At 42.7% G+C, this 19113-nt stretch overlaps 1 protein-coding gene across 1 annotated transcript in view; it reads left to right on the top strand.

Moving 5' to 3' along the window:
- DPP10 (dipeptidyl peptidase like 10) overlaps window positions 1-19113 on the top strand; it is a 1473102-nt gene that overhangs the window by 414049 nt on the left and 1039940 nt on the right. The window contains exon 3 of the mRNA XM_069224346.1: window positions 15137-15232. Coding sequence (XP_069080447.1) covers window positions 15137-15232 — 96 coding nt within the window. The remainder of the gene's footprint in view (window positions 1-15136; window positions 15233-19113) is intronic.

Genomic DNA, 19113 nt, shown 5'->3' with positions numbered 1-19113 from the left:
CCCAATTACAAATGGACCTTTTCTGGGCAAACTGATAGAAGGAGCAGCATTCACTCAGATGTCACAATTTATTGAAGTTAACTACATAATGGCATACTACCAAACTGGGTTCTGTTCAGGAAGAGGCACCGAATCTGCACTCTTCCCCATCTGGGATGACCTCAAAAGCACAGTAGACTTCAATGGAGTTACTGCTCTACTTCTCTTTGACCTCTTTGCAGCCTGTGACACAGTTGACCATGACACCCTAATACAAAGACTCTACAAAGCCAGACTGCTCTCAACTCCATAACAACCCTTTCTCATCCAAACCGTACTTCACAAAAGCATGGGTCTCTCAAGGCTCAATGAGCTTACCCATGCTATTCAACATCTACATGAAGTAATTTCAAACAATGATCAATGAATTTCAGCTCACCTGCTTCAGCTATGCAGATGACACACAAATACTCCTTAAACTGGAAAGCCTCAAAGATATTGTAAACTCAAAAACATTCAGTTGCTTCAGATCCGCTGATCAGTGGCTGACATGGAGCCATCTCAACTGAATGCTTCCAAAACAGAAATATTCATATGTGGCATTTGGAAAAATTATGACCCATTCTGCGCCTGGCCTGACGATTTGGGACCACCTCCTAAAGCATCTAAAGAAATAAGAAACCTTGGAATTACCATGGACTCCAAGTTAACACTGGAGACCCATGTGGACAAATTAGCAAGATCAAGCTTCATCACCATGAAAACTTTGTGACACATCTTCCCCCACCTGGGATTTCCACATAAGGTCCTGGCTACTATCTCTCTTGTATAGTCTAAACATGATTAAACCAATGGCCTCTACCACAGATCATCTCTATCAACTATGACAAGACTTCAACGAATTCCGAACTCTGCTGCCAGACTACTTCCACATATAAAGCCACAATCCCACATCTACCCTGCTATGAGGACCCTAGACTGGTTATCAGTTGCCAGAAGACCCACCTTTTAGCTGCTTTGTCTCACCCACAAAGCACAACAACAACAGGACCATTTTTTATCAGGAATAAAATCCCCAAATACATTCAACAAAGGAACCTACTCAAGAGTTGGTTCTTTCCTACATAACCACCATACTCAAGCAGTAATGTACAGCATATCCCTGTGTATGTAAACATATATAATTCAAGTATATGTATATATCGAGATATGTGTATTTCATTGTACACATATATATAACTATGGTTTAAAAAAATATAGATACTCTTTATGCCTGTTTAACAAATGTATATATTACTTACAGTTAAAAAAATATATAGATATTGTTCAAGGCTTAACACGTTCATAGGTCATTGCATAGTTTGTTTATATAAGTTGTTTTGTTAGATGCTTATGGGTCTCTGTTTTATTTATCTATTACAATAGGTAAATATTATCATAGCTATTTATCTGCAAGTACTTCACCATTGAAATGTTAAGGAAAAGATAAAATGAAAAACAGAAATAAATACATACATAAATTAATTAATTAATAAATAATAAATAATATGTGAGTTATAAAAAATACATAAATAAATTACATTCAAATACTGCAACACTTGAAAGTCTAAATTTATACATTACAATTTTAAATCTCAATAGAGTATCTTCCTTATACATATATTCCATTTCAATGTAATCATGTATCTATATATTTAACACTTTACACCTACTGTACAAGAGAAAAAACAGATTACTTTCTCCAATGCACTACTCTGTCTCACCCTAGACCTCTCTTAATCTATCCTCTACTTTCACACTTTGATTCTTCCCAAACCTTATTCTACTACTATGATCTAAAAAAAAACCTTCATAGACCTTTCCCTCCTCTATCCCTCCTGGCTCACCCCAAACCTCAGTTTACTACTATGATCTTCCAAACAACCCAACTAAATTCTTCCCTCATGTATCTCTCTTTTGACCCATCCCAAACCTTATTTTACTACTATGATCTCCCTCTCTACAAGCTTTTACCTCCTCCATCTCTCCTCTTATTCATCCCAAGCCTGATCTCCCAATTAACACTTTCATGTTTCTTCTCTATTCTATCCCTCCATTACTCTGTTCAATCCATCTAACAAACTCACATGTCAAATGCTCAAATTAACTCATATTTCCCTATACTAATCCACCACTAATCCTTTTGGGTTCTGGAGTAGTGTGCTGCTCGACAAAAAGCGTTTTGAATCCTCTTCAGGGGTAGTAAGTGCTATGTAAATACAATTACAATTACTGTGTATCAGTTTACATCAAGTCTTGTGATTTTGCACTGGTACAAAGGTGTTGCTAAATCTGCCCTTAAGTATAATTAAAATGGAAACAGTTTGAAGCAATTTTGTATGATCTCTCAGTGTTTGAACCTAAACACTGAGGATGTCAGTAGGAGGCTACTGGAGAAAGAGCATCATTGTAAATCATGGGTGCCCTCACCCACCAACCTTGTGTTTTCCCTGCACCATTTAGAGGTAATGAATCTGCAGGACTTACAACAGTGAGCCTCAGCTTAATCCAGCATCAGGCACATTTGACCTGACACGTGTGCTACAAAACAGACAGATATTAGTGATCATCATCCCTCTTTAATTAGGAAGGGATATTGGTCACCAGATTTCTCTTCCTAGGACTGCTTTGCAAGGCATGATGGTCCCAATCAGGGTAATCATGCTGCTAGGGGATTTATTGATTGGCTGTTTTCCAACAAAAAATCCTGCTTTGGGAGTTTATTCTTGAAAATCAAACCTTTTCCAGAGATAGAAAGAGTGAAATAAAAAAGGCACAGACATGGGTGTTGGACCTAGCACTATTTTCAGGGTCACCACAGATATTTGCCTTGCCTCACTTTGCTGAACCCATTTCTGTTGGCTTTTAGGACTCTGTGTACTTTGCTCCCACTAATCAGTGGTATAGTGCTTGTGCTTTCTCTTGAAAGTATGGTCAAATTGACCTACACCTGATGGGTACATTTCATTTGCTCATACATCCCTAGTATATGGTACTTCATGTATCCAGGGCCTGTCAAGGAAATGCTACAAGTCAGCTACAGAAATCATTGTGGTGCCCACTAAAGTAGTCTGTCTCAGGCCTGCTAATGCTGCCAGTAGTGCACTTTTAAACTGCCCACTGACCTGCCAAAATAAGCCTTTTTCCCAATCCATACTTTCATTTTTAATGCTTATAAGCCACACCCAAGGTGAGCCCCTAAAGACCTATAGGTCAGGATATAAGTTATTTAAAAGGTATGAAACATATACTTAGGTTTCGCATTTCCTGGCAGTGAAAAAATTCATTTTTCACTTTTGTCATGCTTTGTCTTCTACAAACTGACACTGGTTTATCTTATTACTCGAGTGATAATCTAATTTTGGGACCAGATAGAGAAATGCTGTTTCCACTCAATTGAATTGTATTTTAAAATCTTCCTTACTGGTAGAGTTAGGCTTCGAGTTACTATTCTAAAAATGACAAGGTAGTATTTTTCTGCATAAACCAAATGTGTCTTTCTGCCAGTGTCTTGGGTCATATGACTGTGAATGGCTCACTTGTGGTGTTTTGTGTATTCCCTCCAGACATGGAGACAAACGAAGCCTAGATGTGGAAGGAGATGGTCTTCCTGACAGAATGGCTGGGGAGGAGTTATGCCCTACCCTGATTACACTTCAAAGGATCCTGCCTGCAGCACACACAAAGGAACATGACAGTAGCCTACCCCTGCCACTGTCATCATAGACAGTTTGAAGCCAAATCCAGGAGAAGAACTGATCAGAACCAGTTTAGTTAGTAGACCAGGGATATTCCCACCACACAAAGGCTGGCACCAGATATGAAATTGGAACCTTCATACCCTCTCACCAGAACACTCCTAGACCCTCCTAAATAACCACTCAAGACAACTCCCACAGCAAAGCTCCAGCGAGTCCGGCACTTCATGTCGACAACGACCATCCATGATGACTGCTAACTAAAAGCTCCATCAAAGATTGGCTCTTTGCACTAGAGCAGTGACCGTTCAAGATGCCTTACCTTCTCCTCAAACTAACTATGACCCTCCTGCAGCCCCCACCAGTCTAACAACAGCTCTTGCGCGGACTTGAGAAGGCATCTCTTCAGCTGGACAAATCTGATCCTTGTACCCAATCCCCACTCCATTGTGTTTAGCCGTAACCTGTGTCTTTACCCAAGTACAGCATGACCAGATAGCTTTTTGGTGCTATTTTCACCTAAAGCTCTGAAAAGTGGGGTTGGTGCTTTGATTCTTTAGGCACTATTTTTCACTAAACTCAAAGTCAACTGATTGGACCGAATTTTTTGTGTGTCATTTCATTCATTAAAATGTACTCTATTTTTCTAAATTGGTGTGGAATTTTTCTTGAGTTCTGTTTTACTTTATTGCTGTTTGAGTTCTGCATAAATATTTTACACATTATCTGGAAGTTAAGTCTGATTGCTTTTGTTCCACGTTAACAGACGGGTAAGCATACGTTTATTTAGTGACTTTTGTGATTCACCCTGGCAAGGACTGTGTTTTTCATTTGAGTGGGGCTCCCACTCCTCTCAACTAATAACACAATTTCTTACAATGTTCTTCATTGTAGTGGTGGGTTTGGCAGACCACTTGCCAGGGTTTACAGGAGCCTATGAGTATTTTAGTGTACATATATTATTAAACACATGCCAATAAATTGTCTTCAAAGAATATTAAATATGCTTGAACTGTACAATTAATTATCAATTTTAAGCATCAATTTTAAGCATAAGTATGAAAAAAAACACTTATTGTCTTTATGTGCAAAAAGTGTCTAAATCAAAGACCCACCAAAGGTTTGTGTCGATCTAATCAAAATACAGCCAGCAAATCAGAATGATTTGTTCTGCTATTATGGACAACATTTCTTTTGCAGGGTTGCCAATGCATCTCCTGCATGCCTGACTGTTTTCCAATATCTGCCTGAAACTACTAGCCCATTATCTTCCACTGCAATTTGCGACTTCAAATGTACATTGAAGTCATCACTCTATATTTGATCAGGCAAAGATCAAGGCAAACACATTTCTATCTTCCTGAAATATGTTTACCCTTCAACTGGTAGCTGGCCTTCCAACTGATTCAACTGACCTGAGGGCCTAAGAGAGACTCAAACTCCTTTGCAAATAGTGAGAAACTACAGCATTTGATTTAATAATATTATCTTTGGCCATATATTTAGACCAGTGACCAGAAAACAAGATTTTATATCATGCTTCAGAGAAGTATCATCCTAATGCCACAGATTCTAAATCAAATCAGCTGGCACACCATTGACTGTACCAGAGCCACAATGAAAGAGATCCTGAACATTTAAAGACTGCAAACCAATCAGCGAGTCTCTACCTCAACCTAAATACCATCTACCTCTAGACCAGAGAGGGTAGGTTGAGCTTCCGGTGGCACAAGGAACAAAGTTCAAACTTTCCTGGGCAATTATTAAAGTAGGCGGTGTGTGATCGAAAAAACTTACAAACTCGATACACAAATTCCACACCCAGTACCAAACTAGGATCATGCAAGGACAGCTTTCTTACTGATGCCCTATTTAACACCTATAGAGGCAGATCAATTGAGTTGAGTGTATGCCGAGCACCGGACTGCTCTAAGACTAGTTGAGTAAACAGCTATGTCTATTTATAAGCATTTAAGAGAAAAAACTGGAAACAAAGATCTTTATAGAGGCCTTATGATATCTTTTGAAGGTTAGCGCCAACATTTTTTGTGCTAATCCTGCTAAGTACGACAATAGCGTAAGAAATGATGGCGCTATTGTCCCTAACCTGCGCCATGGTGCACCGTATGTTAAATATGGCACACACATGTGTAGGAAAGTACCATCTTGCCTGGCATGTTACCCCCATATTTCACTGTATATATGTTGTTTTAGTTGTATGTGTCACTGGGACCCTGCCAGCCAGGGCCCCAGTGCTCATAAGTGTGCCCAGTATGTGTTACCTGTGTTATGACTAACTGTCTCACTGAGGCTCTGCTAATCAGAACCTCAGTGGTTATGCTCTCTCATTTCTTTCCAAATTGTCACTAACAGGCTAGTGACCAATTTTACCAATTTACATTGGCATACTGGAACACCCTTATAATTCCCTAGTATATGGTACTGAGGTACCCAGGGTATTGGGGTTCCAGGAGATCCCTATGGGCTGCAGCATTTCTTTTGCCACCCATAGGGAGCTCTGACAATTCTTACACAGGCCTGCCACTGCAGCCTGAGTGAAATAACGCCCACGTTATTTCACAGCCATTTACACTGCACTTAAGTAACTTATAAGTCACGTATATGTCTAACCTTTACCTAGTAAAGGTTGGGTGCTAAGTTACTTAGTGTGTGGGCACCCCGGACTTTGTGAGTGCGGGGACACCATTAAACGCGTGCACTACATATAGGTCACTACCTATGTGTAGCTTCACAATGGTAACTCCGAATATGGCCATGTAACATGTCTATGATCATGGAATTGCCCCCTCTATGCCATCCTGGCATTGTTGGCACAATCCCATGATCCCATGGGTCTGTAGCACAGACCTGGGTACTGCCAAACTGCCTTTTCAGGGGTTTCACTGCAGCTGCTGCTGCTGCCAACCCCTCAGACAGGTTTCTGCCCTCCTGGGGTGCAGCCAGGCTTGGCCCAGGAAGGCAGAACAAAGGACTTCCTCAGAGAGAGGGTGTTACACCCTCTCCCTTTGGAAAATGGTGTGAAGGCAGGGGAGGAGTAGCCTCCCCCAGCCTCTGGAAATGCTTTCATGGGCACACATGGTGCCCATTTCTGCATAAGCCAGTCTACACCGGTTCAGGGACCCCTCAGCCCTGCTCTGGCGCGAAACTGGACAAAGGAAAGGGGAGTGACCACTCCCCTGACCTGCACCTCCCCTGGGAGGTGCCCAGAGCTCCTCCAGTGTGCTCCAGACCTCTGCCATCTTGGAAACAGAGGTGCTGCTGGCACACTGGACTGCTCTGAGTGGCCAGTGCCAGCAGGTGACGTCAGAGACTCCTTCTGATAGGCTCCTTCAGGTGTTGCTAGCCTATCCTCTCTCCTAAGTAGCCAAACCCTATTTTCTGGCTATTTAGGGTCTCTGCTTTGGGGAATTCCTTAGATAACGAATGCAAGAGCTCATCAGAGTTCCTCTGCATCTCTCTCTTCACCTTCTGCCAAGGAATCGACTGCTGACCGCGCTGGAAGCCTGAAAAACTGCAACAAAGTAGCGAAAACGACTACTGCAACTCTGTAACGCTGATCCTGCTGCCTTCTCGACTGCTTTTCTGGTGGTGCCTGCTGTGGGGGTAGTCTGCCTCCTCTCTGCACTAGAAGCTCCGAAGAAATCTCCCGTGGGCCGACGGAATCGTCCCCCTGCAACCGCAGGCACCAAAGAACTGCATCACCGGTACCCTGGGTCTCCTCTCAGCACGAGCGAGGTCCCTTGAATCCAGCAACTCTGTCCAAGTGACTCCCACAGTCCAGTGACTCCTCAGTCCAAGTTTGGTGGAGGTAAGTCCTTGCCTCCCCACGCCAGACTGCATTGCTGGGAACCGTGACTTTTGCAGCCACTCCGGCCTCTGTGCACTTCCGGTGGAAATCCTTTGTGCACAGCCAAGCCTGGGTCCACAGCACTCTAACCTGCATTGCACGACCTCCTGAGTTGTCCTCCGGCGACGTGGGACTCCTTTGTGTAACTTCAGGTGAGCACCGTTTCACTCCTCTTTGTAGTGCCTGTTCTGGCACTTCTGCGGGTGCTGCCTGCTTCTGAGAGGGCTCCTCGTCCTGCTGGGTGCCCCCTCTGTCCCCTGACGTAATTGGCGACATCCTGGTCCTTCCTGGGCTACAGCAGCATCCAAAAACCCTAACCGCACGACTTGCAGCTAGCAAGGCTTGTTTGCGGTCTTTCTTCAGGAAACACTTCTGCACGACTCTCCACGGCGTGGGGCATCCATCCTCCAAAGGGGAAGTTTATAGCCCTTGTCATTCCTGCAGAATCCTCAGCTTCAACTGTCCAGTAGCAGCTTCTTTGCACCCACAGCTGGCATTTCCTGGGCATCTGCCCATCTCCGACTTGCTTGTGACTTTTGGACTTGGTCCCCTTGTTCCACAGGTACCCTCGTTTGGAAATCCATCGTTGTTGCATTGCTGATTTGTGTTTTTCCTGCAGAATTCCCTTATCACGACTTCTGTGCTCTTTGGGGAACTTTAGTGCACTTTGCACTCACTTTTCAGGGTCTTGGGGTGGGCTATTTTTCTAACCCTCACTGTTTTCTTACAGTCCCAGCGACCCTCTACAAGGTCACATAGGTTTGGGGTCCATTCGTGGTTTGCATTCCACTTTTGGAGTATATGGTTTGTGTTGCCCCCTCCCTATGTGTCCCCATTGCATCCTATTGTAACTATACATTGTTTGCACTGTTTTCTAATACTATGCTGCATATTTTTGGTCTTGTGTACATATATCTTGTGTATATTTGCTATCCTCATACTGAGGGTACTCACTGAGATACTTTTGGCATATTGTCATAAAAATAAAGTACCTTTATTTTTAGTATATCTGTGTATTGTGTTTTCTTATGATATTGTGCATATGACACTAGTGGTACTGTAGGAGCTTCACTCGTCTCCTAGTTCAGCCTAAGCTGCTCTGCTAAGCTACCATTATCTATCAGCCTAAGCTGCTAGACACCCTATGTACTAATAAGGGATACCTGGGCCTGGTGCAAGGTGTAAGTACCCCTTGGTACTCACTACAAGCCAGTCCAGCCTCCTACAACATGGTGGTGTTAAGGGGGTGTAATGGGCCACAAGAAAAGTGGCACTTCATGACATGAAGCTTTTCTTAGATCTAGGCCCAAGTTTTCTCTGGAGTACCTTTTTTCATAGTTAGGAAGAAGTTCTCTTGTTAAAAACAACAACACCCACAGGGCCCCACATTAAGTTTTGGCCCTGGCCTCGCAAAAAGTTGTGACAAGTCTGTGCCAATTAGCACAGTTTTCATGCTGTCCAAATATAGCATTTGGTAATTGTATAATCTTGATACAGACCCAATCTTTATGATGGTTTACTCAATATAGTATATGAGCAGTGATTGGAAATACATTATGGGGCATATTTATGGAGAAGTGATGCAACATTCATGATGCACCACTTTTCTAGCGCCCCATTGCACATTAACATCTTAATATATGGCACTAATGTGGTGTTTTGCTGGATTATTGCCATAAATTGTGGCGCTTATGCAGCAAAGCACAGTGAGGCCCATTGTTGTCAATGTGAGCATTATCTTCACGCCTGCCTCTGGCAGGCGTTAATAATGATGCTAAAGATGGTGCAGTAAAGTCTAGTAAATTTCTCTGAGCCATTTTTCAGGCATATTGTGGCCCAAGGGTTTACAAAGTGGTGTAGCGCCTTCATTGCACCACTTTGTAAATAAGGCACGTGGAAATGCCACCTTAACGCTACATTTGGGTAAAAAAAATGGCGCACATGTGGCACAAGGTGGTGCTGGGATCATCATAAATATGCCTCTATATGTTAAAATATGTATTACTAAGTCGTAGTAGGAGTGGTCATCTTGTATTTTCCAATATGGATGCGTTTTTCTATTAAGTTTCTTGTTTGTATATTTAAACATCCAGCAGATTTATTGTTTAACAAGGAGTGACAAAACTGTAGCAAATAATGTTAGTTATCAAACCCAAAGTAAAGCAAAATAGGTTGAATATTCATCGGTTGTCTGCAAGGTTGATCCTATTTTGTGAATCCTTCTGCAGCATTATACACTTACAAACACATTTTTCTGAGAACGGTTGTTAACTAGCCAGAATTGAACAAGGAGTTACAACATGGGCAGGAGTCAATGCATATACACATAAGAAAAGTCATTAATTACATGACTAGGGTACTACTGTTTTCCTTTCTCTACTCTTTAATGTGGTATTCCTGCCCCCTAACTCTTGTGTTTATCTCTGGTTCACAAGATCTCTTTCTATTCTGACTACCACAAATATCTATGTGTCAAGGCATGAGTGACATTTAGGGCCATATTTATTCTTTTTGACGCAAAACTGCGCTAACGCAGTTTTGCGCCCAAAAAATTAGCGCCGGCTAACGCCATTCTGAAGCACCATGCGGGCGCCGTATTTATTGAATGGCGTTAGCCGGCGTTAGCCGACCGGCGCTGCCAGGTGTGCGTGAAAAAAAACAACATACACCAGGCAGCGCCGGCGTAGGGAAAAATGGCGTTTGGGCGTCCCAAAATGGGGCAAGTCAGGCTGAGGCAAAAAAATCGTCTTAACCCGATTTGAGCCATTTTTTTGGGGCGCCCAGACGCCATTAACATGACTCCTGTCTTAGCAAAGACAGGAGTCATGCCCCCTTGCCCAATGGCCATTCCCAGGTGACTTATGTCCCCTGGGCATGGTCATTGGGCATAGTGGCATGTAGGGGGGCACAAATCAGGCCCCCCTATGCCACAAAAAAATATTTAAAAAAATACTTACCACAACTTACCTTTTCTTTCCTGGGATGGGTCCCTCCATCCTTGGGTGTCCTCCTGGGGTGGGCAAGGGTGGCAGGGGGTGTCCCTGGGGGCAGGGGAGGGCGCCTCTGGGCTCATTCTGAGCCCACAGGTCCCTTAACGCCTGCCCTGACCCAGGCGTTAAAAAGAGGCACAAATGCGGGGTTTTTTGCCCCGCCCACTCCCGGGCGTGATTTTTGCCCGGGAGTATAAATACCACGCACATGCCTGGGAGTCATTTTTTAAGACGGGAACGCCTACCTTGCATCTCATTAACGCAAGGAATGTGTTCACGCAAAAAAATGATGCTAACTCCATGAACTTTGGCGCTAGACGCGTCTAACGCCAAAGTATAAATATGGAGTTAGTTTTGCGTCGAATTTGCGTCAAAAAAAACGACGCAAATTCGGCGCAAACGGAGTATAAATATGCCCCTTATTGTGCAACGTTTGGAACAGGTGAAATGTGCCAGTTTTTTTCACTCTCAGAGAGAATTAGAGTTGGTGTGTATGCTGCAAAAAAAAAAATGAAAAGCTAACATGGTTGTTTGAGGTGCTTTGTGGAAAGCTGGGCAACGTCATTATCTTTTATGATAGTTAAATTATGGAAAATCATTTGCCCGAACCCATGACATTACTCTTGATAGCAACTTACCCAGCAGGTAAACCTGTAGGCCAGTGCCCGCCAGCATGATTTTAGTGGCCCTCTTGCAGGATAGTACAATACACACAGAGTTTTTTCTTTGGAGCTTGCTTTGATGCACTGTCAGGGAGAAAGGCAGTCTTAAAACTTAGTGCAATTGCATCTAGGTAATTTCACAGCCCAGCCACTGATATTGCTGGAGGGCAGACGCACTCCTCTTTCCCTGCATAATTCAGAAAAAATCTTATGCAGAAAGGAACTCCCCTTACTTCCCCTATATGTGTCTACTCCCTGTTAGCCTCATTTGAATTTCGTCTACTGTCTGTGGGAAAAGTGCTTATTATGAGCAAACCTTTCTCTCTGTGCATTTCATTCACCTTAAGGACATGCTTTATTCCTTCATCTTAAGTGCATCTTTATCAATTTTGATACTCCATTGCCTTTCCTGTTTATATCTTATATTTTAACTATGAACTTGTTCTACATCGTACTACTTTTTATGTTGGATTTCCATGTTTTTAATTTATGATAGTAGTATTAGTTTCTCCATCATAGTGGCATATCCACATATTAACATGTGGTGGGCAACCCCATAACGAGTCCCATATTCAGCACACACAAACCTTTATCTTTTTGCAGCCAGGACAACTTCTGTGGTGATCCTAAGTTATGTTAAGAAATGGTCTTTTACCAGATGGGCATGTTTAATCAATTTTCTAGTAAGGATATTGGTACTTGTTCAAAGTTCAGTAGTTCTACAGTAGTCAAGTTTCACCCTTGGCATAAAAGGCCAAACTTATCAACACTTGTTAATGGTACAAATTAAGGAAGAGTGGTGCAAACTGGTTTAAAGTTTTGGTAAAATATGTATTTTCTAGTACAGAACTCTGTGCTGGAAAATAGCGCAGAAATTAACACTAACAGTGCTTCAGTCTACTCCGAGTCAAAGGGGCATCCCATTGGTTGTACATGGGCATTACCATGATAGCACCTATGTTTTTTGACACAAAGCTACATATACTAACAATGATAGACAGGGATTTGCTGCCCCAAAATGCCTCTTTGTGACATGTGCTAACTAGGAGAAATGTTTTTTATTTCTCCTAAAATTTGACACTGTCCACATACACATTTAGGAAAAGATTTGAAGTATGTCTAATCGTACTTGGTAATGGAGGGGTACGGATCCAGTACAAAACTTACAATAGACATCATGCACATACCTTTGCAATATGCTGCAAAGGCTGCATGGGGTGCTTAGTAGAAATGGCACTGCTCTTTTTCTCCTTTAAGGGCAACACAGTGCACCAATTTTGGCTGCTGTGCTGCATCACGCTATAAATTAGCAAACTTCTCTTTACGTTTCCTTGCATTTACTCAATGTGGAGCACCCTTTCTATATATATCTGACACTAGTAAACATGGTGTCCTGCCTGTCTGTGATGGCAAAATACAATAGGGTGGCCCTGGATATAAAACTTATAGCATGTCTTCCATGCTCTGCTAGAAAGCTGCCAGTGCATGGAGGATAGATTAGTTGAGTTATTTCTGGAATTGGACCCCCCAATAATAGGGGCTTTCTCCTGGAGTAACGTAAGTGATGACATGGTGTGGTGCACCATGCGTCAAGAACCATACTTTATCTGAAGCAGCTCTCGCTACGTAAAGTGGCACTATTTTGGAAATAAATGGTTGCAACAAGGATGGACATGCTTAGATTAGACGACCCACCCTAAAGCAGTGATCTTCACTAAATTGACCATTTTTACCAAGATTGAGTTTGAATGTATTTTCATCAGAGGATCAAGAAATTAATATAAACGAAAATGCTTCTCAAGATTTCAAATATGATATATTTGATCCTATTAGGTGCCTATCAGTACTATGTAAATGTACTTTGTAGGTCGGTTAAATTTCTCTTTACAACATTCAGATTCCCAGTATGCTGGTGAAACCCAAGGCTGTTCAAAAAAGGAAAACTTTGGAATTGGAATTCTCATACCTCTACTAACCTCATGCTAAATTGTTTCACGAGGATGTATCTTAAATGGAATTTGTTTAACAATGTATGCACCACAAATAAAACCCAATCATTTCTACTTTAGCACTGATGGGGCCTCATTTATTAGGCCTGTGGTGCAGGGCTGTACAGCGAGTGCCTTGTTGCACCGCCCTGTGCCACAGGGAAAGGGCAGAAATGATCAGTATCTACAAGATATGGCACATTTCTGTCTTCTCCCCATGCGCTGGCTCACATATTGCTGCCTAGCACCAATGCAGGCACCCTTGCATCATGGTACAAGGATGCCTATGTTGCGGGGATGATTATTTTTGTGCAGGAAGGGACATATTCCTGCACAAAAACAATCACAAGAGGTGTTTTTCTCTTCCTATGAGTGCTGCAGCACACATAGAAAGAGGAAAAACTGGGAGAAATAAATATATTTCTCCCCATTGCATCAGTCTTATGCCACCCCTGAGGTGTAAACCTCAGACTTGTAAATCTGGGAATGCATCAGATTCCTTCAGGTTCATTTGTGTTGCGTGGGAACACCCCAAGCAGCACCCATTAAACGCCCATTTCACTCAGTGTTATGCGTGAAAGGGGTCCATATTTCCCAGCCTATAAAAAGCCATGCAAGGTGTCTCTGCGTGAATATGGGCTGGCACACTGCGCCACCTTAGCATAAAAACAGAATGACGCTCCGGTGGTGAAGTGTGCCTCTAGGGCCTTGAAAATTAGGCCCTTAGAGTTTATTGGTTTTTACTGGTAATATCCAAATGTTAATATTGCAATACCACAATGTGTACTCATGGTACAGCAAGTTTAGAATTAAATGATGACTAAAATGAGTAAGTGGTGTTCTTGCATGTTTTTTGGTGATGCCAATTAGCGTGTATTTCCCATGAAGAGAAGTGGTATTAGTGAAGCTTTTTATGTTGTATTCCCCTAAGTACAACAAGTAGAATAAATGCATGGATAGACCCTTTCCCTAATTGTGCACCCCCTGCAATCATTAAAATGAAGTAGTTGGTGTTTTTCATTGTAATGATTGCTTCTGGTGAATCATAAAAAAAATATTTGAGCGCACACATAAGGAGGTTGGTAGCTTTGGCTGTCTTTGAAATAATGTGAAAGGAAAATGTCCCATTGGAATCCTATACGAACTTGATAGCAAGAGATCATACATGTGGGTATGAATGGCACCGAAGATTTACGCATGATAGATTTCCAGAGGGATGTAGGGCAGGAAGTTGAAGGTATAGTTCGTATAGAAATAGCCCTGATTAAGATACTGGCATATGGAAAGTGGTGGTGGCCAGGCAGTGATTCGACATGAGAAGGTGAGAACCATTCAACATGCATGAATTAGTGCAAGTTGGTAGCATTTGTTGTGCTACATGTGAATGGAAGTAGAACACATAAATGAGGTGAGAAATACAAACAACGTGTCATGTATTTGTGGACCTATCGGGCACAGAACACAATTTCTAAATAAAGGGAACTGTGAGTATAGATCAGAGTGTGGAGGAATGGTTACTCCATCATAAATGTGAAGGGTAGCTCATCCAACTTATTACAAGTCCTCTAGTATGTAATGCACTTGTAACAAGGCAGACAGGATATTCGTAATGTTTGCAGTAGAGTAACCCGTCCGTTAAACTTTGGAACAGCCCCTAAATGTGATAGTAAGGGAAAGGAAACTACAACACAAATGTAATTGAGAAGCATTAAGTATGTTTTTGAGAAATGCAAAAACAAATGAAGTAGCATTTTTAATGTCATGTTTCAAAATTCATAATAAGTATTTCAATGCCCCATCAGATGGAGTTGGAAATACTTCTGTGCATTTTACAAGCAACCTGTAGCTATTTGAGAAGCTCTGCGCCTTGCCTTTTTACATTACTTAATTGAATTTTCTTTTGTTTTTACAGATGAGCCCACAAACTCATCTGAAACCAGGCTTACTTTGGAAGATCTTTTCAAAAAAGAATTCTTTGTTCACAACCCTGAGGCTAGATGGATCAGCGGTAAGTGATAGAAGCATGCTGTTTTAGCACAGTGATAATTTGCCATTTGTACACGAACAATACAAATCCAAGTATGACGAATTTGTTCTTCTAGACTGAATTAGGGCCGCAGGAATCTCATCAATATAACAAGTGCTGTAACAGTTGCAATAATTATCTCTGTAAGAATTGCTTTGCTTCTTTTGCTCCTCACTTCTCATTATTTTCATTGTGGTTTGTTGTTTCTCTTGTCTTTCTTCTCTTTCATGGTTTTCCCACTTTCTACAGATTGCATAACTATTTTATTTCTCAAACAAGTTATCCGCTCTTACTTTTAATTGCATATTGGACAATTGATTTGTATATTCTATATATCCAAAATACAATGGAACCCCCTTACTTCCAGCTCCTTTCCTGCTGCTGGTACTTTCTTTCCTATGAACAATACAATTTGTTTGATAGCTTGATTTAGGAAATGAGTGACATTATACATAGGAAGGAGAACACTCAGGGCCAGATTTACTAAAAGATTGGGTTGCCCTTGCATCACATAAAGTGACACTAGGTCAAAGCAATCCTTAAGTGATATTTACCAAGCCATGCAAATGGCGGACTCTGCTCTTGGAAGACGTTAAATGAGTGGACAGTGGGTGATACCATAAATCCACCCATGCTTTTTTTCCGCATTTCCTGATTTACTAAGAGTAGAAAACCTGGGAGCACATCAAATTGTGCACCTTCCTTATAGAAGCACAACAAAGAGACATATTTTTATTTCTCCTATTTTTTTCCTCCTTCTAAGTGTGCGGGGAAAAATCTCTAAGGACTGTTTTTGTGCAGCAAGGTGATGAGGAAGACTAGTGAGGGAATCTGTGGAGGATGACGTCATTGGGGGGGGTGCCAAAAATATTGTTGAACCAGGTGCCACCACCACTAAAGGTAGCTATGCACTGCCCTCAACCTATAGCAGTATTTAGTCAGACAGTGTGCACCCTAGACTTTCAGCTTACCTTATTTGGACCATGAGTCCCGCTGTACACAATAGAGTATCTAGCTATGTGTGTACATCATGTGGAGGAGAAAAACAGAATACTCCATTGTTCCTAGGTTGCAATCTCGCCACACGTCTCCGAGAGCCCAATTGCCCTGCCACATCTACTCTGTGCAAACCTTGCCACATGGGAGTTTGCAACGTGGAATAGGTCTGTTGAATAGTGTATCCGCCACACCATTGTAGTCACCACCCAGCAACATAGGTGCATCTGGGATATATGAGAGGACGTATGAGAGGGCTGTAAAATATTGCACTTTACACACATTCAGGTGTAGATGCTACCAATCAATACCTGAAGCCTATTGAGCCTCCCCACCACAATCACATAGCCACCCTCCTTGCTCCTTGTAAACGGAAGTCTGTTCAGCCTCCAGAAGGGTTCCCAGCCTAACTCAGACCAGAATTCCTCTGGAAAAAGCAGAGTACCCTGTCCTGAAGACCTGTCCTCTCCACCATCTCTCTATTTGAGTATCTCAGGCCCATTAAGTTGATCTACTGGAGGAGGGCCAAATTGCTGTTCTTGTGTTTCAGGACATACATGATTTTACATCACTTGCTAATACAATCCATGGAGCTAATGGAATCCATTCCCTGGATATTCCATGTAAGGAAAGAATAGTTCATTGTCTTCTTAGCCATGGTGGAGCTAAGTGCTACGGTTCCATTGTCCTGTCCCATTACCCCCGTTGGGATATAAGAGCACAGCCATTTGCACACACTGAGCAAAATCAGTAAAGCATTTTCCAACTCTCCACGACAAGTTCAGAGTAGCAATGGCCCTCTTCCCAAAATGTAAAAATGAAACTAAGGGTGTGATTTAGGTTTTGGAGGACGGCTTACTCCATCACAGTTGTGATGGATAGTCCATCCACTGGAATATAAATCCATTTTTTTCCTATGGGATTTATATTTCGGCATCCAATGGGATTTATATTTCACAGGACAGGCTATCCATCCCTGTTGCGAAGGAGTAACCCATCTGCCGAAATCTAAATCAGGCCCTTAGTGGCCCCCAATACAAGCATACTAGTAAGGAGAAAGCAACCAACCTCCCTATTTAAGTGCAGTGTAAATTCAAATGTATCAGGAGGTGGGCCACTCCAGTAGAGCAGAGGGTAATTCTCCTTGCAACTTTTTAAAGGGCACAAGTAAGTGGCATTTCACAAGGAGGTCCTTCAATGCTCCCCCAAGCAAGCAAAGGTCAGGCGTGGAGAACAATGCATGCCCCATGTTAGTGGTCATCTGTTATCCTAGGGGTAATGTGAGGTCACTCAGCGAGGTTCTCAGGAAGATCCTCAAAATCCAGATGTTTATAGGTAGCTGCAGTGCTGCCATCCTCAAGGGACCCATTCAACGACAATGCCCAGAGAAGAGGCCGCATCAACTACCACCACCCTCTCTTTCTCGGTCTGTTTCCAATCTGGGCATAAACTCCTGGCAGCTGCCCAGTGTACTCGGTGGTATAGCCTTAACTGTGGTTGTCCCCTGACCTGTTCTCCATCCAATCCAGCTTTATAGAACTCTAGCCAACCCAATGCAATGCGTGGATTGTTAAAAACAGTGTTTTGCCATCCAGCACAAATTTAAGGCAGACACAGAACAAAAGCATGTAACAAATTCTGACTTCTTTCATCTCTTTTTTTTAACATCAAGAAACGAGTAACGTCATTGCTGGACTAGCATTGTGTAATCCAGGAAGATAGTCATGGAGGCTTGCCTGATTCAAAAGCTGCATACCTCCCTGGCCTTCTGTAACATCAGTTCCCTGTCTAGGTAGTGCAAGGAAAAACATCAGGGAGCGAGGGGGGCTTTAGTTGGTGGTGGTCTCAAGGGGACTCTATGTTCCCTCTCCAGGGCAAAGAACATTAACACTCCTTGTGACACTAACTCAATCATCAGCCATTTTTTAGGAAAGGCTGCCATGTTTGTACCTTCCGTCAGGTATCCCCACTAGCAGCACATTATTGCAGCGTCTGTGACACTCCGCACCCTCAGTTAGAGTATCCAGCATATCCACTCTGTGCAGTGGTTTGTAATCTTGGCCTATCAGCCTTTAAAAGTTGGGCCCATCTCATTCAGGGTCTCAATGTTATGTTTCAACTTGTCCACTAGTTTGTCCAGGTCAAAAGAGAACTAATCAATGTTGCCTTCTAGCACTTCCCTAGAAGCATTCACTGGACTCAGAAACACAACTACTTTGTCTGCGGAGCCAAGATTCTGTTTGGCTCCACTCACTACACTGAGCTGGAGGTTCCTGGGCACTCACCCACCCCATTGCCATTCCTTAAGTGTGGCCCTTGGCAGGAGCTCCATTACTGTTCAAAGCTATCGGCGGGGACAATAAGTGGCAGTTCCTGGCACCCAACAGGGAAGCAAAAGTGGCTAAAGTCTCTGTCATGCCCAAAATTCTAAGGGGAGGGGACCATTCACACTGTGAGTGGTCTTCTCCACTGTCTCTGCTTGCCAATGGGAAATCCCTCATCACAAGAGGGCCTCCGGGCTCTCCACTCACCGCAACAGTCCTTCTAAAGTCCCTCTGGCACTACCTCCATCATCAGCCACATTTCAAGGAAGGCTACTAAGTTAATTCCTTCCATCTGCCTCAGGTATCCCCACTAACTGCACATTATTGCAACAGCTGCGACCCTCTGCATTCTGGGGGGGCTCCAAATTACAGTTTCATTTTTTGAGCGCAGTCAGTGGCCCGTGGGACCACTGACTGCCCTTAAAAAATGTTTTGGCATACATTCACAAAGGGAAAGGGGTTCCTTGGGGACCTCTTACCATTTGCTTATGGGTTACCACCAAATTGATTTTGGTGGTAAAAGGGAATGTTTTGCGACCACAA

Source organism: Pleurodeles waltl, chromosome 3_1 (assembly GCF_031143425.1).
Source record: "Pleurodeles waltl isolate 20211129_DDA chromosome 3_1, aPleWal1.hap1.20221129, whole genome shotgun sequence".
Lineage (NCBI taxonomy): Eukaryota > Metazoa > Chordata > Amphibia > Caudata > Salamandridae > Pleurodeles > Pleurodeles waltl.
This window is presented reverse-complemented; position numbering and strand designations above follow the sequence as displayed.